General features: G+C 33.5%; 1 protein-coding gene across 1 annotated transcript; it reads left to right on the top strand.

Annotated features, from left to right (window-relative positions):
• The first annotated feature begins 382 nt into the window (after positions 1–382).
• Positions 383–22,928, top strand: Raf (serine/threonine kinase raf oncogene). Its single transcript, XM_085947412.1, has 10 exons — positions 383–1,015; positions 7,517–7,708; positions 11,727–11,848; positions 14,607–14,727; positions 15,554–15,818; positions 17,240–17,352; positions 18,145–18,365; positions 19,134–19,225; positions 19,553–19,728; positions 21,272–22,928. Exons 1-10 carry the CDS (start codon positions 413–415, stop codon positions 21,623–21,625), a joined length of 2,259 nt encoding a protein of 752 aa, XP_085803538.1. The 5' UTR covers positions 383–412; the 3' UTR covers positions 21,626–22,928.
• The last annotated feature ends 1,925 nt before the right edge of the window (positions 22,929–24,853 follow it).

Raw genomic sequence — 24,853 nt, 5'->3', positions numbered from 1 at the left:
AACTCAAAATTATGAATTTAATAAAATACCTACTTATACGAGTGACGTTTTTTATATTGTAATATTATATCAAGGCAGTTTGGATATTATTAATACCTACCTAGGTAAGTACTCAAGTAAAAAAGTACATTTAAAATTAATCATTGCCTAAACCTAAACGCAAAATGTGGTTAATATTTAGTCAAATATTTTTATTAAAAGTTATTTAAATTGTACTACAACGTATAAGAACAGATTATTTTTATAATACATGTGTGTAAAATGACGATAGGAATTTTTTATGAAAAATCAATCAAAAATTGAGTTGACAAAAATAAACGGTGCTTTCACGAGCACGAACAAAAACGTCATAGGCAATGGTACTTTTAGTAGGACTACGGCATCTGCATCTAGCTGTCATGTCGGTTTTTCTATGGTGAGAACAATGGCAGTAACGAGAGAAAAAGAAAATAGTACAAGAAGATTTAATGGAAATATTCCCACGCTGTCTTTTAACAGTAACAACATGTCCACTTCCACGGACAGCGAGGATTTTGCAGATCCGGTGACGTACGAGCTAAGAAATATACAGAGCATAATCAATGTCACCCGTGACAATATAGACGCACTAAATGCAAAATTTGCCAGTTTTCAGCATCCACCTTCGATGTATCTAAGTGAATATCAAGAACTCACATCTAAATTACACAACTTAGAGTTCGAAGAGCGTAAACTTTTAGAACAAGTACAAATTGAATCTCCCGATAGGAACGATGACAGTTATTCATTTCAAGATGAAAATAATGCTAAGAAATTTGACACTTTAACTAGACAACCTAAAGTTCTTCTAAGGGCGCATCTGCCAAATCAACAGCGGACCAGTGTTCAAGTGAAAGAAGGTGTGACTTTACGTGAGGCACTTTCGAAGGCTCTCAAGTTAAGAAACCTCACCTGTGAAATGTGTGAAGTTGTTAAAACAGACTCCGATCAACTTATTCACTGGGATGTTGACATCACGTTAATTGATGCAGAGGAGGTAAGCCAATGCCTAGCAATATAATATATCAACACATTGTCATTAGTTTCAAATAATACAGGTATTGACAATTCAGTTTCAAGTATAAATAATAAGTACCATCATCTCCTATTTTTTTTTATTTTCATTTGAATATTGGAATTAAAATAATAAATGGTACTGTTCGATTAAAGCGGATACAGCGGAAAACGCATTTTGAAAATAGCCGATAAACTGGATTATTTGTTAGGTTAACCTAACCAAACCTAAACTAACAAATAATCCAGTTTATCGGCTATTTTCAAAATGCGTTTTCCTCTGTATCCGCTTTAACCGAACAGTACCTAATAAATTAAGTAAAACATAATATATCTATTAATAATGAAAGCTGAGTGTACCATCTTTCTTATAGTGATTTAGTACTGACGGAATAATATATTACATTCAGATTCAGAGGTGTATTAGATGTTTACAACTTCATAACCCAATTTTACAAATTTACAATTTCAAATACTTTATCTTTTAGTTAGCACACAAAAAGATTACTCACATCAGATTTATATTCACTCATTGCCCCTCAAATCGATATTGTTCAAGGATTCAGTGGAAACAGTCTATACCCTATAGCAGGGATGGCGAACCTATGACCCGCGGGTCAGACACTGACCCACGCAGACTTTTTAAATGACCCACGTGTTGATTTTTATAAACTTATTTTTTATATCATAAAAGAGAGAACAGACAATTAAAAACATAAATTATGTATAAAAGAATATTTTTATAATAATTTTCTAAACATGGTTGGTATAATAAATACAGTAAGCTACATATATTTAAAGAAATTATAATATTTCAATCGAAATTAGAAAAGTAGTATGAAAACTACGGCAACATATTAATTTACACGTCAATTTAACTGGCAACTCTAAAAACGGATACGATAACTGATGAGTGATGAAAAATCCAGTTGTTCAGTTTTGCATTTACACGTCTGTTTAACTGACAGCTTGACTGAAACGGTGACTGATCTGACAGCAAAGCTGATCATTTAAAAGCGCCTTTATATCTATATACAATGTTTTACAAACAGTAATTAATATCAGAACATTACGTAGATCGCGTCACTTATATACTCAACATAATATAAAAATAAATCATCCTTTTCGCTTCTAAGCGGAGAATATAGTTATTTCAGAGTTAAGCTTATATTGAAAGGCTTACGAGGAATGGTTCTCAGCCATTCACCCAATCCATCGAATCTTTACTCTGGATGAAGCTGGAGTAGGCGTGAGATTTTATTTTGCTGCCGCTAAGTAACGGTAAATCAAAGTCATACATTGCGTCAGCCAGTGGCGAAGGGTAGAGGTAGGCTGTTAAGATCAGCCATAAATAGTGCACATTAAACTTTTTCAGACATACATATTTGTTTTCATTGAAATAAGACTACAATTCACAGAAAGTGTTGGTTAGTTTCTAAAATCCAATTAAACCCTGAGAAACCAAGCCATAATAGATAATAGTGAAAAAATACATGTCTATCTATAAAATATCTAAAAATTATGCAATTAAATCATACATAACTTTGAATATTTTATAGATAGAATTATATTTTTTATTTATTATAGTTTGGTTTAGGCAGGGCTTAATGAAATAAAAAAATGAACCAACAATATGTGTAATATGTATTTTTAATCCAACGAAAACAAATAACTATGAATGAAAAAGTGTGCACAATTTTGTCATATCGCCCAAATTAGACCAAAACTATTATGGTTTCGTTTAGGCAGGGTTTACTTGATTTTTAAAAACTAACCAACACCTTCTGTAAATTGTCATTTATAATTATGGTACCGTTTGCAAATTTTTACACCTATTCACAATTTCAAAATTTTAAATTAATTATCGGTGAATCAAAATTTAAAAGTTGGTAACATTAGTCACCGTTCATGCATGCAAATTTGCATTAATTAGCTTGAATGTAGTTTGCTGTTCTATGCATACGCCACCTAGTCTATAAATATGTATAATTTAGAAAATACTTGATTTTGATTATAAATAAAACCGTAATTTGCTAGTACAAATTTCTCAAAAACACTATTTTTACCATATTTTGTATGTATGCACTATAATCTGCCGCTTTCAATAATTGGACACTTGTCTGGTTTTTGGAGTGGCGGACTACTGAGAGAGTACTAATTCAGAAACCTCGGGCGTGCGCACAACAACTCACCAAAGTTTTGTTGCAATCGGATGAATGGTATAGGAACGCATACGAATAGAAGAAGATAGAATAGATGAAGAAGAAGAAGATGGTTGTATTATTTCAGAAACCTTCGCGGGCGTGCGCTTCCAATTCTTTTTTGTGCGTCATACTATTTTCGTCCCATATAATGAGTTGACATGATTAGAGTATTTTACCCATTCCGGAATTTTAGATTTTTTTTTGACATGTATATGTCTTACCACTGGCCGTGATATTAAAATTGTGTGCACAAAATTCCAGCGTTACGCAGACTGTTACCAATCGAGTGGTCGAACGCTCTCTTCCGATCACTGAAGTTAAGCACCATCGGGCGCGGATAGTACTCAGATGGGTGACCACTTTTATTTTCACAGGAAAAAATAAATCGCACTCGGGTGGATTCGAACCACTGACCTTTCGGTTACCAGCCGAACGCGCTACCTTTGCGCCATGGCACGGGACTGCAATAGCGATGATTTTACTGTATAATAACTGCGAATTTCACAACTGGGAATAGTTGTGAAATCAAGTTGGGTTATAGGTACAACAATTTTGCCAAGGCGTATGTTCGAATCTCACTTCTGATGTATTAATGTGTTTTATTTTATTATTAATATGTATTTCTTAAATTAATAATTTACATTATACGTTAATAAGTGAATCCGTATTGTAATATGACAAATAAAATAATTGCGAGTTGCCGTGGTGAACAATTTTTTTTCCTTTGTATTATAAAATATAACAATCACCGATATCCATAAATGGTTCGGTGGTAGAATGCTCACCTGCCACACGGACGTCCCGCGTTCGATTCCCGCCAGATGTAACTTTTTTTGTATTTCATTATTAGTATTTTAGTATTTCTTAAATTATTAAGTAATTTATATTAACTGTATTTAATTATTAATATGTATTTTAATTCATCAAGACCTGCTTAGACTAAACAATTGACAAAAAAAAAAATAACTAAAATTAAAATAATGTTTACTGTTGTAGATGAAAATGTCTTGCTAATTAATGTAGAAGTTTTTTTTTAAATAAAAACGCACAAACTTTTTTGACTCTTATATAATATGACTTGGATTTAGGGTTTAATTTAATTTTAAAAAGTAACAAACACTATATACATCAGTGGTCGGTAACCTTTTGAGAGACTGGGTTAAAAAATAAATTTTGGAAAAAATATTTGGTTAGTGGGTAAATGCTGAGTACCTCCGCTACATGGAAGTACATTGGAATGTGGATATGTGTCTTCAATCAGTCTCAGACATATATAATAATATGTTCCAATGTACATCTGTGTAGCGGAGGTACTCGGCATCAGGCTACTGATGCATTCAAGACTGAAAACCACTTTTCAGATTTTTTAATTTTCAAATTTTTTTTCAGAAACCGGGTGTGCGTATAACAACTCACCAAAGTTTCATCGCAATCGGATGAATAGTATAGGAACGAATACGGGACAGACAGACAGACAAACAAACACACATTCATTTTTATATATATATATAGATTATCATTTGTGTTTTTAAGTTTCGGAACGAAAATTCGTAACTTTTGAAATTTTGGAATAAATTCGCGAAATTACACTTATTGCTGGAAATGCGAAAAGTACGGCATATGTCAATAATTTTCAGATATTTTATGGGTTATCATATGAAAATAGATTATGCTATATAATTAAGCAGTTTTTTAAAACTTTAGGACGTAATTGGATTTTTATTTAGCACTAAACTTAAAATTCTGAAAAAAAAATAAACAAAAGTTGTTGTTTATTGAACTTTGAACCTCCCTATCTCGCTATATATATATATATATATATTTTTTTTTTTTATTGTCTTTTAAATCTTATTAAAGCGTCCTTTTTTTATTCATGTAAAAATCAAATGATTTAAGCATATTATACTTTTTGAGTTAATAATATTTGTTTGTTGGAAGTCAATTTTCTAATCTATGTACAAAAATAAAGTCGGTCACCGATGGGCTAAGTAATAAAGTTAGCTGGACAATAGTGAAATAAATCCACATTGGATGGATTATCTTTTGCGAAATGTCAAAAACTATGTCACAGGCGAAATTAAATCTCCCATATTAGTGGCGTTCAAACTGTGTGCCACATCGCTTTGTTATAAAAAAGGAAATACTCTACCGTTAAAAGAGTTTTGGAATGGATATTTTAAAATTGAGTAGGTACTCAAATTTTACAAAGGTAGTTTGAATCAAAACAAACTGCTTATGTAGGTCTACATCCTCGGTCTGATGATTTTTCAATTTTTTCATACTGCCTGAAAATAGTTTTTGTTGAACATTCCAAAATACAGCGATGCCATCCTGATTTGATGAAAATTTCTTCCCATCAGCCATCGAGCGAAATTCTTAATTCGTGAACAGGAATAAGTTTCACGGGCCACAGGGAAGAAACCTGGGGAATATAGTGGATTAGAAACCAATTCATGTAATTTTGTATTGCAACTGTCAGTTTATGGGATGTTGAAGACAACTTATTTGTGGGCCACAATCTTGACCATTTTCAAACGATTCGATAAGTTTGTATGATAGGCCCCTGTTATTGCCTTGCCCCCTTAACAAGTAATCAATCATGATTTCTTGGAAATAGCAAAAAATAGTACACATTATCTTTCCACCCGACAAAACGGTCTTCGCCTTCTTCCGTGCACTTTGACCAGTCCTTGTGTATTCTGCCCCCATAAGCAAAAAGGCAGCTTTTCAACAAAAATTACAAATTGAGCTAACGTGCGGATAATGAATGCTCGACGTGAAATTCTGAACCATTTGACATACAGTCAAAAGCAGTATAAAATTTATTTCAGTATAAAAATCGACATATTGTTTTTCATTTTTTCGCAAAAACGGGAGTTATTATGTACAAGAAGCCAGTATATAGAGATTCATAAGCAAAAACCCAGTGTGGCTTGAAAGTATACTGCTTTTATGCTTATAAACAATGGCATACGGTGTTTTTGTCGATGGCGGATGACATTTTTGACAGGCAGCAATGCGACGCAAAAACGTTCTTTCCGCATAACCTCAACTACTATTTAAACTGTGAATGACGTTAAGGCTAACTCTAACTTGCGCGTTGTTTAAAAACATTATTTCATTTATCATAAGCTAATTCGGGGAAAGTCTCGACGAATGAAATGACGTTTTCAGATTTTTTCAATTGGAGTGACTTCTCATCTAGCTATAAAATTAGTCAACACGGGCCGCCATACATGGAAATATTGTAAATGTTAAAGCAATTAGGGATCTAAGTTCTTAAAATATAGAAATTCTTACGACAATGATTCAATAGAGTATGAAATGCACTTTTTGACAAAAGCTTCTATTGTGAACATGTAAACAAACTGATGTTTTATAAGTTTTAAAATTATCATTATATCCTACTTGTATTTGTAAACTAATATATTTTCATGATTAATAAAGGTTTACAAAAATTTCTAGTTATATTTGCACATATTAAATTACTTGTTAATGATATTATCACTGTTTAATGTGTAATAAATTAATAGTAAATAATTATATCAAAATATACATACCAAAATTAAATAAAAGATATCTAGGTACGTCTTGAATGATTAATATGTAATACTTCATTACTACATAGAACTATGTAGTTTGATCAAGAATTATAAGCAAAAACAAAATATCACATGGGTTTCTTTGTTAGGAATAATGACATACTGTATTTGTATATATGAAACAGATATAATATATATTCACAATATGAAATAAAAAAACAAATACTAAGATTTTAAATATTAAATGATATTTTAGGTAAGTTTAATGATTTTAAAAACAACTATAATATAATTACCTATGTACCATAAATCAAAAGATTTATTCACATTATTGGAAATTTTCTTAAGAAAAGTTGAAAAAACGTAAATGTGTCATTATCTCAAAATGCTACTTTGGCGAATAGCTGCTTTTTTGCTTATAGGGGCAGTATTGTTTTCACCACTTTTTGGACGACGTTGGTATAGTTGGGTGCAAATTTCGTCAACAGTCACGAATTGATGCAAAAAGTCTTTCAAATTGCGATTAAATGTCACCACACACTGCACGTTGAAATGTCCAAGCGGGTGCACTTTTGGTCGATAGTCGATAATCACGGCAACCATCACGTTAATAGCTTTTTCATATCTAATTTTTTATCATGGATAGCATTCGTTAACTTACGATGCTCACAGTCAAAACCACGCAAGTGCACTTAACAAAACTCATTATTCAGATTGTCACATAATATTCTGTTTCAGGTAACGGTTCGGACACTGGCCAAGCTGCCGATCATGTCGCACATCTCCCATCAGTTCACTCGGAAGACTTTCTTCTCACTGGCCTTCTGCGAATGCTGTCGGAGACTTCTCTTCACCGGCTTCTACTGTAGCCAATGCAATTACAAATTCCATCAGAGGTGCGCCGGCAAAGTGCCCAGCATGTGTCATCGGGTAAGGTTCATTCCATCTATACATCACTGAATAACAATAATTAAGCCTTCCATACTTGTGGGTTATTATATCCCAACGGTCCCAATTAAAAAAGTCGGATCTGAAATTTTGTCGTTTTCGGATTATTACGTAAAAATTATTTAAACATTTTAAACATTTATACCACAATCACAGTTTTTTTTGTTTGTTTGAAAAATTTCGAGATATTCAAGTTAAAAATGACGGATCTACCGAGAGTGTCCGAATAACAATGTCGGTTCAACCGACATTGTTGGCTGGGCGTGGGTGAGAAAAATGCGTCGGATCTGACAGTTGCTGCTATGTTCACCGGACAGACGGATGCTTTTATAAACGTTTAGAAAAGTTTCTATAACCCGTATTTTTATTCATATGGCAAGCAATAGGTCACAAAGGATATTTGATGAAACATCTTTGATTGCTCGTACTGAAAAATAGCATTTTGCAGATCCGACTTTTCTTTAGGGACCGTCGATATTTTTATTACATAATTGTATGAAGCTGTTTAAAAACCACTGTAAATTTTAAACTGCTTTTAGTTTAAAGTTTTTGTTTTTTTTTCAAGATAAGTTTTTTATCGAGTAACATATGGTTATTAACGTTCCGTTGTATTTCAAATACTACAGATTTTAGTAGGTACATATTTTAGTAATTGTGCCGCAGATGCGCGCATGAGCTTTTATATGAAAAAAAAATACGGAAACAGTTTATTCCATGTAGACAATTATATTAAAAACCCTTTTCTGTTGGCGCGTATACTTTTCGATCCAAAAATTGTTAATATTAAATTTGATATTTTCATACATTTCGATGCATCATTATCAAAAACTAGGATTATATTAGGTTGGAGTAGGTTAGTTTAGGTTAGGTTTTGTTATGTTAGGTTGGGTTTGGTCGAAAAAGAAAGTTATAAAAATTCATGCGGGACATTTACCCATAATTTCTTTATTTATTAATATAAGTACATACATATCGACGGCCTGTAGAAAAACTGCTACAAGTTTGAAAATAGCGTTTTAACTTTTATTAGATTTTTAAAGAAGGTCATAATATTTGCTGTAACACTCTTTTATGGAGATCTAATGGGATGGCATGGTTTGTATTGACGTATCACAATACTTCCGAAAAACATATTGGATCATCTTCTCTTCGGAAAAGATCGGTATTTTCAGTAGGTCTATGCATTATTAGTTAAAAAGCTAGTCAATAGTATTGTGTCAAAATATGAAAATATTATATTATTTAAAACAACATATTTTCATTAAATATTACAGAAAAACTTACTAGAAAAAATATTTTGTACTTGAAAAGGTACCTACCTAAAATATTATATTTTAAATTCAAAATATTATTAGTGTAAACAATGACACATTTTGATTAAATTACTATATAATAGAAACTATGTGGTCAAAATTCTCATGTTTAAATTTGAAAATATTTTATTATTTAATAGAAAACACCTTCTTAAATACATGTATGTTTTATTATTCTTTTACTTAAATACGTATTAATTACGGGCTCATCTTTATGACCCAAGCAAGTCAAGCAATCCTTTTCCACTTTGAAATTGTGAGTATTTCTGAAAGGTTGGTTATTGGAAAAATTATAATGTTAATATGACTTCAGCAAACATTAAATTTAGTCTGGACTCAAGTAAAATATAAAAACACGTGCATCCACTATTTTTGCAAACGTAAGAGTAAACATTATTATTAGGTATAATTAAGTCCTTTGAATATTTCTCTTGGAATTATATTATTGTTACACGCCAGCCACTTAGAAGGATTTGACCAGTTTGAAAAAAATTTGGCCAGTTAATAAGCATTTATTGCAGTCTGGAATCTAGATAAATATAGAAAAAAGATGAGTGGTTCTTAACCTTTTCGAAGTCACGGTGCACTTTTGATCATAAGAAAAAAATCCGGTGCACCAAAATCATACAGTCATAAAACAAAGAAATTATGCGAACATAACTGTTATTACAAAATTAACAGATTACAAAACAGTCAAAGAAAAAAAAAATGAAAAGATATATACGTACATGGAAAACTGTAACTAAAATTACCCAAAACAAAATGGAATTTATTTGATGTGAAAATCAATTGATGTGATACCTGAGCTTGTCGGATTTTGCAGATATCAGAAACATGAGGTCGAATATTTGATATAGCTACCCTCAATAATTCTTCGTCTAAATTCGTAAGTCTTTGTCGTTTTATAGTTTTTATATTAATTATTGTTGAGAAACTGAGCTCACACAAATATGATGTTGAAAAAACTGTAAATTTTTAGTGCCCTCATGTAGAGAGGTGGTTATTCGTCTTGGACAGAAATCCAAAATTCCTCCATATTTATTTCATAAAATTTTTGACAAGGTGACCAATTCTTCGTCTTCTTGGTACGAAAATTCACAACTCGATGTACCTATCAGTCATAGCAAATGGATTTCGTATCCAGTCATAATTCTCTATATCTAAGGAAGGAAATTAATATGCAATATTTTCTTCCAATAAAGTTAAATGTTCTGTTATAGTGGAAATAATTCCCTCGGCAATGTTTTCGTTAAGAAGAAGATTTTTCTGTTTTTATCATTTTTTTCGCGGTGCACCGGTTAAGAACCACTGCTCTACACCATCTATTAAATAACATATTGTGTATCATTTAAAGGAAATACTAATTACTTGAAAGCCAATTATTTCGTTTTTCATGAGTCGTTCAGTATAGAAAAAAATGCAGATTCCCACCAACAAATGTAATTATTTAACTTTGTAAACTAAATAATACAGTGTTGGGTACATACTTATTTAAACTTATAAAAATATATATTTATGCAATCATAAAATCTCTTACATTTTATGATTTAAGTCGACAATAAAATATAATCAATCTATGTTTACTAATCGTAATTAAATTCAATTATCAGCAATAAAGATCAGGAAAAAAACACAATTAATTAATATCCTGAGAATTTATGTAAAATTGTGTAATTGAAAGTGTCCCTACTTATTTCATTAAAGAAAGAAGAGAATGAAAGGTAAATACTGACTAAGTATCAACTAGTTGAGATAGTGTATCAATATCATTTTCGATAGGTTCTTGCCTAATCGTGATAATCGAATGTACTTGTAATACAAGCCTAATATATTGAGATAGATTGTAATTTGATGGAATTTGATTTCTATTAATGAAGGGTTTATCTCATCTGATAACAAAATGATTAAGCTGTCTTTCAATAAGAATAATTTTCGACAGTTTTGTTACTAGTTAAATTTTTAAAACTAGAAACCTTATATGTTTGCAAATATTTTGATGTGTACATCTGTGCCAAATTTTCATGTACCTATATATTCCAGTAGTCATTTATTACTTTTATCCCCGTTTATACATGAATGGATTTACTGCTGACAATATGTATTATCGCAGCCATAATAAAAAATTGCACATGAATACACGTATTATCGTGCAAATTGTATGCATGAATCAAAAAAGTTCTGAAGCTTTTGAATTTTCATTTGACAATTGGACTCTGATCTGCGGCTGCGCAATAGAACGATAGTGGCGAACCTGTTGGTAAAAAAACGAACTACACCGCACCGCGGAGACTCATTTTGTGGTTAACTGATTTTCATGACCTGTCAAATAGTACCATACAATGACAACATCGCGTCTCGCTTATTCTTGAAGAATGAGATTGGCGAGACAGTTAACACATTTACCTCTAAGCAGTTATTATCGCTATAGTTTAAAATACACACTATTAATGCAAGTACATTAATGCACGTGTACAGGTGCTATAACTAGTATATTATGTCATATACATCTTTCCTAAAAAGTCTGCAGGTTATTCAAACTTAGCTCGCTAAGACCTTCACACATCACCGAGGCCTTTAATGTTATTTGGACTACTTGACATAATATTATTGATGCATATGGTATTCTGGCTCTATTATCCAGTTTGAGATCTAGATTATTTCATAGATATTAATATTATATTTTATAGGTACGCATGACTGATACATACTACGCTGCGCTACTAGCTCAGAATCCAGAGACGCAAGCTGGCATCCTTCACTTCCCTCACAACTTTAGCTATAAGCAGATGGCAGAACAGGATAATAACAAGTGAGTTATAAAATATTGAAACTTTCAATATTATGTATTTGGTTTTTGGGCTGTCGTCACTAGATAATTCGACCAAGGTGAAGGTGATTTTCGCACTTTGTAAAGAACATTGGAACCAGACAAAATCAATAGGTAGGCTTACAATAATTATTTTTCCCTAACAGCACAAAATAAAATAAAAAACCAAAAAATTCAGAATTACTTATTGAATTAAAAAAAGACAAAATTATGAATGGTCTAAATCAGTGGTGCCCAACCTATTTGAAAGAAGGGTCAATTATCCATTTTCTAATTTTTTACGGGTCGCAGTGGTGGGTAAAAATATTAAAAAAAATAATGATATTATACTATGAGACATTTTATTATTTTTAATTTATTAGTTACATATCAGCTACACCAATCACTCTCCACTCTGCATTATGTACATATGAGGCTCTAATTCCAAAAAGCGATAAGTCCACATTTTGAGAAAAAAATATGCACATATTCTTTGTATAATTTTACACAATATGTATTGATCTATAAATTCCAAAACGCGACATAACCCTGCGAAAAAATATATTTTAAGTCTCGATTTATTACAAAAAGCGCCAAGTCCGTGTTTCATATCGTCTCTGTTCTGGCAGAACACACTAACTGGAGAATACTAGTTTTGAGTAATTTGACTTTGAAGTTGTTAAAATGTTTGAAATAATGGGTCTATCATGTGAGTTTATTAAGTAATCGTAAAAAGGATGAATTTAAAATAAAGACTGTTTATTTATTAAGAAGGTTTCCAGACGGTAAAGTTTGAAATAAGGAGCATTTTGGTATAACTAACTCAATATGTCATTTTTTCGAATTAGTGTCTTCTGCCAGAACAGTGACGATATTATTTAAAGCTTGGTTGATTTGTCGCGTGCTTAAGCCAACCAATAAGGGAACGTTCAATATTGAAAAGGGCGTCTCCCATGCTGTAGCATCTGGTAAACTCATAACAGTGCCACGGAAATATGTGCCTGATGCGGAGTAAATTAAAAAGTGAGCTACAAATTGCGCTATGTCCAATTTTATTTTGCCTATATTTATTACATTTAAGAGTTTATCGGGTGAAACAAATTGCCATTTGGTTCTAATTTCGACATAGAATACAACGGAAAAAATAATCTCACGTTAAAACAAATAATTGAAGCATGAAACATAAAAACGTTGGGTACTGTTCGGTTATACGGAATACAGCGGAAAACACATTTTGAAAATAGCCGATAAACTGGATTATTTGTTAGGTTAACCTAACCAAACCTAACCTAACCCAACCGAACCTAACCTAAACTAACCCAAACTAACAAATAATCCAGTATATCGGGTATTTTCAAAATGCGTTTACCGCTGTATTCTGTATAACCGAAAACGTTGTTTCCCGAAAATATTGAATTGTGGACTTGTCGCTTTTTGTAATTAGACGCCTCATATTATGTATTTGCACGATAGAACTTAGTATATAGGAAATTACAATTTTGTCATATTCAATGAAAAATTTGGTGATGAAGTACTTGTTATTTTGGGCCGCATGCCCACGGGCCACGGTTTGTGCATCACTGGACTGAATTAAATAATATTCATTTGTTATTTTAATACTATCGACCGAAGGTACTTGATGGAATTTGAATTTAAATTCTAATGGATTTAAGTTTTGTACTATTCCATTTGAGTGGTTTTTTGCGACCTGGGTTTCGCATTTCGGCATCTTCAGGCGCTGTGTACACTCACCAAAGGCAAACATACACTGATAACGAACACTCTTAACTCTAGCTTATATAATAAATCAATACAATAAGTAGGTACCGGATAAGTAGGTATGGACGCTAAAGACGAATTTTCGATTATCTCAGAACTTGTTTTAATGACTTAATGCTTTCTGTCAGTATACCCTCAATATGTAACAGGACTGGAGAATACTAAATCTTCCTGTTTAAACGTTGTTGCAGTGTAAACAGTAACACATAGTACAAATATTACATTAATTGGGAAGAAGACTGTCACACTAAGGTTGGCTTCACACAATGGATACACGTATCCGATACCAGTATGATAGACACCGATTTTACATTAAAACAAATTGAACCTTTTACACCGATACTCATTGGATAGAGCGTTGCGATACACAATTCATGTCGCTTAGCAACGATGGCTGCCGGGACATATCCGGTATCTTAGCGGCAGACCAAACACAGGAGGGAATGCCAATATTCACATTGTAGATGTTGCTTGTTTTTCCGTCCTGCCAGCTAACTCTCGTATGTCTACTGTTTTCAACAATGGCAAATTTGTTTGTGTTGTGCAAAATTTGCGTGAATTATGGGACAATGAATAAAAATAAAACTGATTTTTTCGATGAATTAATATTCTCAATTCAATGTTAAAGAAAGTCTTTTTCTCGGTGAAATACTTCATAATTGAACTGTGCACTTTGTTCGTTAACTCTTCAAATGATGTATGCCGCATGCAAAAACAATTGATATGTATTTTGTAAGTACCAGAACCTGTTACGTGAATTCTTCGTGTGAAGGTGCTAGTGATTTGGTGTGTGATTTGTGATATAGTATTTTCACTATGTTATTTGTTGTGTCATTAACAAACTGTCGCCTGAAATAATTAATATGTTGCAATTATTATGTCTAATTTTGTTATGAAAATATTGCAATTGGAACGAATACAGCAGCCTTTTATGTAGTATTGAATGGCACAATTTTATGTTGATGAATATTAAATCTTACAGACATCCTAGATCCCTGAACCAGCATGACCGATCCAACTCTGCTCCAAACGTCTGCATCAACATGGTGAGGCCCCTTACACTGGCAGAACATCAACAATCGACCAAGGCATTGAATTTCCAGGTAATCTAAAATTTGCTACAATACCTCCTTTATCCCCTGTCATCAAAGTCATTGACAAAAGCCTTCTCTACTAGACAGAGCCTAAATATATTAAAGTGAAACTGAGAAAGAGACGACTCATGCGCTACTGTTTGAATTAACTGCACTTCATTTCACTTCGCAGATTCATTTGTAGCAACGATGTGACGATAATATAATGAGGGAAAATTTGTGTCAGCTTATCCTGAAATAATTGGATATGGGGTAGATTTTTGTATAATTTTATCGAGGCTTTGACTGCGACCCGCTGTCATATGGTCTTTGATCAAACCTTTTTGAATTCTTTTTAAATACTACAATTTTACCCAGCTCTTCCGTTTCCACAGATGTTGTTTGAGATACTTGACAATTTCAAGGACATCTGTAAGTGGCAGCTCTACTCAGTCATTCATATTTGGGGTAGTATACCATTATGTGTGCAATGTCCTCGCATACATCACATTCATCGCAGTGCTGCGAATCACTTCTTCCTCTCTCATTTCTGCTCAAAGGCGACTCAACAAACCGGATCACCGGGGATGGGGAAAGTAGTATAGATTTACTCTATTTCCCCGTGTCTTAGGATGACCTGTGGTGGAAATCTATGATTGGAACATTTTCTTAATGTATTCATTCCAGTCAAAGCAATTCACTAACTTACAAAATATAATGTTTACTCTGGCTACGCAATCAACCTCCCGAAAAACGTTCTGAAAATGACATCTAGTGTTTTGATACTGATACTTCATAAGCCTCCGTCTTGTTACATCCAGACTCGTTGTTTTACGATCTTAATTATGTGATGCAGTATGACTCTTCACGGGGAGCGAATTCAGGCAACAGCGGTAGCAGTTCGAATCGCACCCACCCAACGGTGGCTGCGGTGGCGCCTTGCTCACCACCTCGGGCGCCGCACTCCCAGTCCACACAGGCCAGCCCCACGGGCTCACTGAGGCCGCGCCGCCCCAGAGCCAGGAGTGCTGACGAATCCAACAAGAACTTGCTCTCGCCCAGGGAGAGCTTGGACGATTGGGTCATTCACGCTGAGGAGATCTTAATTGGCCCCAGAATAGGTTTGTTGTTTCATTATGTTTTAGGGTCATATTTATTTTACGTTAAAGGGGCAAGTGATCTAAATAAGTAAAAAATGGAAAACTGGCGACCTGATATGATCAATCCGTAATCTTTATAGGAATATGATACTGCAATTTTTGGTATCATTTTAAATTTTCAACATTAAGGAAAAAAACATATTGCTATTGAAGATTTTGATCGATAACTTATAGGCTAGAGCAGTGTTTCTCAATGGGTGGTTCACAGAAATTTTCTGGTGGTCTGCGAATTTTTGGTGTCCAAATGCCTATGCCAAAAATTCCAATAAAATCTTCAAAACTCGTGCACCTGCAAGTGCTTGTGTATTGTATTTTTGTTTTTAAAATAGATTAATAGTATTACGTGATGAAATCAACTGTAATCAGACATTTCACTCGTACTTTTTGTTTTACGATATAGTCGTTTCATACCACTCCGCTGAATTGAAATGTAATATTTTTTATTTCTGCGCACTAAAACACTAGGCTAAAGCATCCTCCCGGGAAGTGAAAAATGTTAGTTCAAGTCCCACTCTGTCCAACCTTTTTCCCATATTTTTGATGTTTACAAAAAGTGAAAGTACAAAAATATATTTCTTATAATAAAGCATTTAACATTTTTAAATTTTACGAATAATTAGTATTGAATAATAAAAAAAATATTTGATATTCTTCAAATTCACATACGATATCCGTAGATATTGCCTTTTCTTCTCTCGATATTGTCTTCTATTGAAAGTCGTCTACCAAATTGCAGTAGATTCCCTATTCCTATTCTTGGCTGGTCGTATCAGGTCACTAACACCTTTGAGCCACCTACAGAGATTGCATAGCAAAGAGAGTGTATTTTGACTATGCCTTCTCTACCACTTCCTGCATTATGAGTACAGCTATTTCAAATAATCCTTTGATAATGTCTATACACATGCCTTTCCATGTGTCAGTGAATGGAAACACTAATTTCAGGGCATTTTGAATCAATTTAGAATACTTTTCCGTTGGAAGTAAGCCACAAATAATATTTATTTGGATATATATTTCCATTGAATGATCTGACTTTGTTGCATTCCATGTCGATCTGTAACCTAAACAGAGTTGGCTAATATTTACTATAATAATTTTCAAATAAGTGGGATATCAGGGGAAAAAACAGAGTGTGAACAAAACGTGTTGTTTCCTGTCCCAATGCGTGATCTAACAGTATCACATAAGTTCTAGCAAGTATATCATGTAAATGATAGGATACTGGAGTGAAATATAAATTAGAATACTGATGTGTAACAGGGAATATTGGTAATGCCGTTTATTGACCCAGATAGCGGACATAGCTCGTGGAGAAGAACAAAAGTTGCCAGTAAAACATATCATAGCAAAGTCTATTAGTATTTTTTTTCATATTTCAGGGTCTGGAAGTTTCGGAACTGTTTACAAGGCACATTGGCATGGACCGGTTGCTGTCAAAACATTAAATGTCAAGACGCCATCGGCTGCTCAGCTGCAGGCTTTTAAAAATGAGGTAAGAATAGTGTACATTTGCTGTCATAATTACTTACCCATTTATCGTTATCAATAAACTATTAATATTTTATAAATTGGTTGTCAAAAGTTGTCAATTGTACTATTATAATGTATATAGGGATTGCTTATGGCTTGACTCTGGAGCCAAGTAAGTCGTGGAAATGTCAGGATTAAATTAAATGTTTAATTGTTTGAATTTTAGTTTATACAATGATAGAAAAGTTAGTTCGGATTTGATCCCACGGAGACATAGTTTTTGATTATTTACACTGAAAACTAATTTACATTTTAAGTGTTACTGAATTGACTGTTTGACTGGAAGCGGCTAGCCGAAATAACTAATTCATGTAATACCTTCTTGCGAGTCAAATCCGAACTGTATACAATATGATTTAAAATTGATTGATGCTTTGTTCAGCACCTACATAGATGCCAGTATAGATACACTGTCTGTTACTATTTAAAAAATATAAATGGTTATGTACATGAAATAAACGATCCTGAAAAGACTGTCTGTTATAAAATGAGAAGCACCAATTTTACATCTTTTACATTATGCATATAGACATATGCTCGGCATGTCTAGAAGATGAGAGGTATGATCAAATGAATACCCTAACTATTTTCTTCTGTATATATATTTTATAACTGCATTGTTATGGGAAGAAACTAACCTGTGTAAATTCCACAGATTCAAGTCAACGATGCTGACAGCTGTTAAAACATTTTGTCTCGAGCTATTATCTATTGCTGGCTAATTTTTTTATGACACATATTTTTTTACCTTCAGGTGGCAGTCCTAAGAAAAACCCGCCACTGTAACATCCTGCTATTCATGGGATGCGTTTCGAAGCCATCTCTGGCCATCGTGACACAATGGTGTGAGGGTTCCAGCCTTTACAAACATCTCCACGTCTTCGAAACCAAGTTCGAATTGCTGATGCTTATAGAGATATCGCGGCAGACCGCTCAAGGCATGGACTATCTGCATGCCAAAAATATCATTCATAGGTGCGTTTTAACCTCTATTGTTTCATGTGTTTCAATACCTCTTCAGATTTCTACAATAAATTTTTACTCGTCAATATTCAGTGAAATTTGGAAAGCGTATATCGGTATATTTCTGAGGTATATTCAAATTACGGATATATTGTCACTGTCATATTTTTACCAGAAATTAAATCTATATAATTTTTAATGTCGTTTACGTGTTTTCGACAAAGCAAATTATTTTGAGTAGGTACCAATTATATACGCAAACACAAAGGACTACCGGTATTAAATTCATCTGTCAACACTAGATTGACCTCTTAGTAAAAATATTATTGCCATGTTAATAAAAAAATCTACGTATGATGAAAACTCTATAGGTATAACTACTGATAAGCAACAATAAATTATTAATTTGTAATTATTACATTTATATTATGCAGTTTTTATACTCTACCATTGTGTCATTTGAAATTTTTTTTTAATAACTGTCTGACAATTGGAATTTAAAAAATCGCAACATTCATTGTTTTCTTAATTAAAATTTTAGTGTTGAATTGAATACTTATTAGGTCTTGAATTTGTATACATAATATTTTTAGAACCGAAATAGACTGAAAAACTAATTATGTGGATTTTAATATATGTATTAATTTTTTACTGTTGAATAGAATATTTATTATAATCTTTGAGAAATCCTATTCTCAAAATTGTTCTGGATAATTGAGACAAGTTTAACGATGTACATTGTCACGACGTACTTAATTATGTTTATTTAAAACGTTACAGGGACCTGAAATCAAATAACATATTCTTACACGATGACCTGTCGGTGAAAATTGGTGATTTCGGACTGGCCACTGCTAAGGTTCGCTGGTCAGGTATGTTTGAATTTCGTCTTTTCTTTTTTCATAGTCCATGTCAGTGGATCATATGAACACCACGCAGTGCCTCTACCAATCCAAGTAGCTCGGTAGTCTTGCTTCGTCCCAGGTTGTGTTAGCATGGAGCTGTAGGTAAACAAAGTATTCCAAATTATTGTGAATACTTTTTCTACCTTTTTTGAATCAAAATCTAGCTTAGGCTCCTAAATTTAAAAAATAAACAACAGAAAGAGAACAACCAAATCTTTAAATTATCGTGATTCTGTATTTTTCTGTAAATTTTTGAAATTAAATTAATATGTATGTAAAACTGTACTCTTTTAGGGAGTCAACAGTCTCACCAGCCCACCGGGTCGATCCTTTGGATGGCCCCGGAAGTAATTCGCATGCAGGAGAGCACTCCGTACACTTTCCAGTCGGATGTTTACGCGTTCGGTGTCGTGCTGTATGAGCTGCTTGCTGGGCAACTTCCTTACGCCAACATCAATAACAAAGACCAGGTACGCTGCCTTACTTGTTGTCATGCTTGCCAACAACTCAGTCTTGCCAGCATAATGTAACACTTGTAAGTTTTCCAATAATTGTCTTCTTAGGTTTGTTTATCAAGGTCGCACTCTGATCCTACGGTCCTACGGAGCTCGCAGACATATCCACTGCTGGCAACCACATGCTGCGGATTGCATTTACCATAATGTCTGTATACGACATCCACACATGCCATGTAGAGCAACTAGCGACTGAGCACAGCTTATTCTCAGCCTATACTACTTTGTCAATTTCATTGCAGACCTGCGCACTTATATTCCCTATGCCCAGACACTCTACAAGTCGTACCTGCTAGTGATTATCGTGTGCGTGCGTGGCCTTAAGTGTTAAAAGTCCAAAAGAAGTTTTTTATATAAGAATTATTATTTAAATGAACAATCACATACAATCTGAAATAAGTTATTAATGAAAGCAAGACATCAATAGCAGGCCATCATTTTCTTTTTTATTTTCAAAAGGCGCATTAAGTAAGTGCTGTTAATGCAGAGAATATTATATCGTCTTTTAAGAAACAACACCGCATAAGTCCCCATTTGGCGGTTTTGAGTTTTGAATAACATTCGGTAGGTAAAAAAATCCTACACCGTGTTCCTTCTATGGAAAAATTCTTTTTGAATGAAAAAATGTTTTTTTTTTTAAATAAACACAAAAAAATAAGTTAAAAGGTATCAATTTTCAATTTTTTGAGACGTTTTTTATTTCCCCTGAAAATTTTAATTAATTGACTTCCGCGGTGTTGTTTCTTAAGCGACGATATAAGTTTTCTGTGGTTAGTAACTCTTAATATACTAACATTACTATCAAGTAGTGTTGTAACAGAATGAGTTTTATAAGTTCCCTCTTCATTAGCCCAAACTCTGGCTTTCACCATTAACCGACTCGCACATCAGGACTCGTCTTGTGCGCCGAACAAACCTTCCGAGAACTGAGATCCAATGTTGCTTGTGAATACCGCGCACATCTATTTAGCGACAGTCGCGCTTAGCTTTCGAAATGTATCGACATTTGAACGCGGTGATCGGCGAACCGGTATAGGAATGACCAATTCGTAGGTGTTTGTTTGTGACATTGACCCTCCGACGACCAATCTGCGCAGCTCATGTTTTGTTGTTTTATTAAATAACGATGATGTCACATCGACGTATTCGACACATTTTAACGCGAGGCGAGTTCTGATGTGCGAGCCGGCTTAAACAGAAAGTGGCATCTCCATTTTTTCATAATATGAATTATATTGTAATGACTTAGGTATCCATCATAATTAAAAGGAAGTTTTTAAATACCTAAAAATTTAAAACATGTGGAATCTTCCATTTAGAAAGAATAGATGAATAAAAAGTGACAACATCCATAAACTGAACTATAAATTGGCATATGACAGTTCACAATGTCACTTAAAGCATTTTTTGTTTTTTTAATTTTACCAACTCTTCACTTTTTGGGCAGCCACTTTCTTCGTAACGATGACAGTATTATTGAATGATTATCAATGTGCAGATCCTGTTCATGGTGGGGCGTGGTTACCTGCGGTGCGACTGCAACAAGCTACGGAAGGAGTGCCCGCGGGCGTTGAAGCGCCTCACGGAGGACTGTATCAAGTTTAAACGGGAGGAGCGGCCACTGTTCCGGCAGATCCTTACCTCGCTGGAGAGCATGTTGCGCGCCCTGCCCAAAATCACGCGCAGCGCCTCCGAGCCCACCCTCAACCGGGCGCACCTGCAGGGCTCCGACGACTTTTTCGTGTACCAGTGCGCCTCGCCCAAGACGCCCGTCAATTTTCAGTTCGGCCCGGGGGCCAGCGGGGGCAGCAGTTTCCCCGCCTTCTACGGATCCGGCGTAGGAAATATTTAAATTGTAAATGCAAACGAGTGTTGTTTCGACTGTTTCCGTTTTTCCATCGATTTGTTTTATTATTTATTAACGGAGAGCGTACTGGCGCACCGGTACGGAAACGTCACAAGACCGTCTGTCCGCTTTGTTTTTATCATTGGACGCTAAAGACGTGCAGGTCTAGTTTTAATGTCTTTAAATTTATTGTGGCCATTTTTTAACCTGCGAATCGTTTCACTAATTTATTTCCCCTTTAATTAATCGGTTTCATATTGTACATCTCTTACCAATTATAATGGTAGCTTTTTTTGTGCACAACTTCAGATATTTTTATTGTAAATGAAATACAGCAGATAAGTCAGTGTTTGATTGACGATGCTCTCATATTATTGATGAACGCTTAAACACATAACGAATAGTCGAGTACTAAATTTTGCCATGCTCTTAACTAAATTGATTTTACTTCCTACTCCTTTTTCTCTTTCAAAACACCCATGGCACCTCCCAGGTTATTCCGGCACCTGTAGCTCTGCCAAATACATCTCGTGGAACTCTGTAGCTCCTCATTAATGAAAAAGTTTTACCACTGTAAACAATCACTGTTCTCGAAATCCCAGTACACATACAATTATTCCGAGACTTCGCAAGGTGCCATGACTTATCACATTTAAGTCTTCATTGGCTGTTTATGACGAGAATTTTCGATTAAGTATTTATTTACCCGAATAATAGTTATATTAGATAATATATCTGATTATTATTGTATAATTTCGTTATTGTGACGATCTCAATAATTTTCACATTAACTGTGTGATTTTAAGTCATGTTTGTGGCCTCGGGGGCTACATAACTGGAACTAGTACTGGCAAAGTCTAGACTGCAACGAGTTTATAAAATACTATGATTTTAGTTTAAATGTTTTAGTTGTAATTATTTTCATGTGACCTAGTGATAAATGTCACATAATTATAGGCTTATGACTGCAATCTAAAATGGGATTAATTCTTTAATACTTAAAAAAAACTAGTGATTTCATTTTGTAATATGCTTATTCAATATCTTGTAAATGTCAAGTATTAAGCTTCGTATAATGGTGTTTCTGCAGAAATATAGAGGATTTTTTTATAATATTGTAAGTTAAAGGTTTTTTTGCACACAAAGAATCGACGCACCCTCAATTTAATTTGAAATCAAAGAAACCATCAAAAATTTTCGATCTCACCGAAAGGCGTGATTTTAGAGACAAAATATGTTTGGTCTCCAACCTTCGATATGGGATGGCACTAAAAGAAGAAGAAATACTCAAACCGGCTAAACTTCATTGAACAAAATGTCATCACACGAAAATGCAATGATTTTATATTGTATAAGAAGTACATCTGCTAATTATGATTATATCGATTTGCAAGGATATTAATCAAACTCTTGTACGAAAAATGTGTTACTGCGCTCGGTCTCCATTATCATGTAATTTGTACGTACATTCGACATATGGAAATGGGTATAACTTTGATCGAAAGCGACAAACATGCAATATTGTTTCTAACTTTGTTGCCAATGCAAATGATTTTTCTGTGTTCATTACATTACATGTTTTCTGTGAATTTCAATTAAAATAATTGCGGCCACATCGTGTTTGCACGTGCGAGGCCGGTAATAAATATTCATTAAATTACATCACCATGTGCCACAGAGTGGAGGTTGTATTGACAGATTTTAATTTTTACGAGAAATAATGTTATCCACTCGGTCAACCTATATTAGGTTCATACTCTTGACTCCAAATACACATTGAAGAATAAACATGTGTATTTGCCAGACTTTGTCACCGGCTCGGCCATCGTGGGCCGATAGTTGCTTTAAATATTGAAATAATAACAACAGTCTACATATATCTAAAATTTACATTGTTGACAATTCGGTATCATCCTACAAAATGGCTGTCGGGTTTTGATGTTGTGTACACTTTTGTTGTACATTTTCATGTTTTTACCTGGCCTAATCGGATCCATAACCTTTCTTGCCAAGCGTAAAGGCAATCAAATCTCTTTATACATTATAACGAACATTACGAAAGCCATATGTATGTAAAAAAGTCAACATAAATAAGAAAAATGTAAACGGACAACAATATTAATCAATATTACTTTGAGAGAATTTATAATTAAGCGCTATTGCTAAAATTGCATACATAAGAAAAGGCAAAAAAAACATTAGTGCCAGTTCTCTCACTTTCGTGATAGCTTCACTTGAACTCATGTATGCAAGACGGTTGAAAATGGACTTTGAATTGGAATTCACGAGTCCCACTGTAACGGAAGAATTCTTAAGTATTATTTGACAGCAGTGATTTTTTTCTTGTCATCCTTTTTTAAAATTAGTTATTGCATAACTTATTGTCTACCAATAAGTAATGTACCTACTTTAGAAATGCAATCAACCCCTACTAAACTGTTAACCACAACTAAAATGTTTGTATTGTAATTTTATTATCTATTTAGTTGCTAATGGGTTAATAGTATTCATTATATTGATTAGAGACAGTTAGTTAACTATTTAATTTATTGCTCAGTTAAATTAATTGGCGTTTTTGGTTAAAAAAAAGTATTGTTAAAATATGGCCATTGTAAAGATATTTTCTTTAATGTAACGAAAGGATGTGAAATAAACTATTTGTAGGGCATAAATTATGAAAGTACATTCCATGTATATATTATTATTATTTCGTTAACAATAAATAAATTATTATCATAGAATTGTTACAAAGATAAGTTTAACTTAAGGTAAGGAATTTGCCAAATGAAAGGTTGATTCATAGAGGATGTTTATTTTCCTCTATAATAAAATCTTTCATATAATATGATTATCTTTAGATTAAAAACATTTAATTCCTTCATCAGTGCATAGTATTAACATAATTATTAATTAATAATATGTAGACCATTTTTCGTTCCTATGCCGTCAATAATTAGGAGACATCTTACAACTTCTCGAGTGAATAAGTTTTTTTTAAAACCGATCATTGTCACGATCATTTGTCATAACATCTCCTAAATATAATCCTACTTTAGGGCTTTCGTTTCCCTTAATATTGATGGTGTAAGTCGGAGAAATCTCTCATGTATGTTAAGACTCTTCTCAATTTTTACATTTTACCTACCTAATACTAAAAACGTATATTGTTTACCGATTACAATTATACTTTTTATGACGTTGTTTGATGTTGACATCGTTGTATGTGTAAATTTC

The sequence above is a fragment of the Rhyacophila brunnea genome, unplaced genomic scaffold, assembly GCF_057557595.1.
Source record: "Rhyacophila brunnea isolate RB1 unplaced genomic scaffold, BYU_Rbru_1.0 scaffold_2, whole genome shotgun sequence".
Classification (NCBI taxonomy): domain Eukaryota; kingdom Metazoa; phylum Arthropoda; class Insecta; order Trichoptera; family Rhyacophilidae; genus Rhyacophila; species Rhyacophila brunnea.
Note: the sequence above shows the minus strand (reverse complement) of the source record. Positions and strands in the feature narration are given on the sequence as shown.

Coding starts and splice junctions, on each gene's coding strand:
- Raf (XM_085947412.1), top strand. CDS start 413: ATGGTGAGAACAATGGCAGTAACGAGAGAAAAAGAAAATAGTACAAGA. Junction 7,709..11,726: donor TGCCCAGCATGTGTCATCGG/GTAAGGTTCATT, acceptor TATATTTTATAG/GTACGCATGACTGATACATA. Junction 14,728..15,553: donor CCAAGGCATTGAATTTCCAG/GTAATCTAAAAT, acceptor TATGTGATGCAG/TATGACTCTTCACGGGGAGC.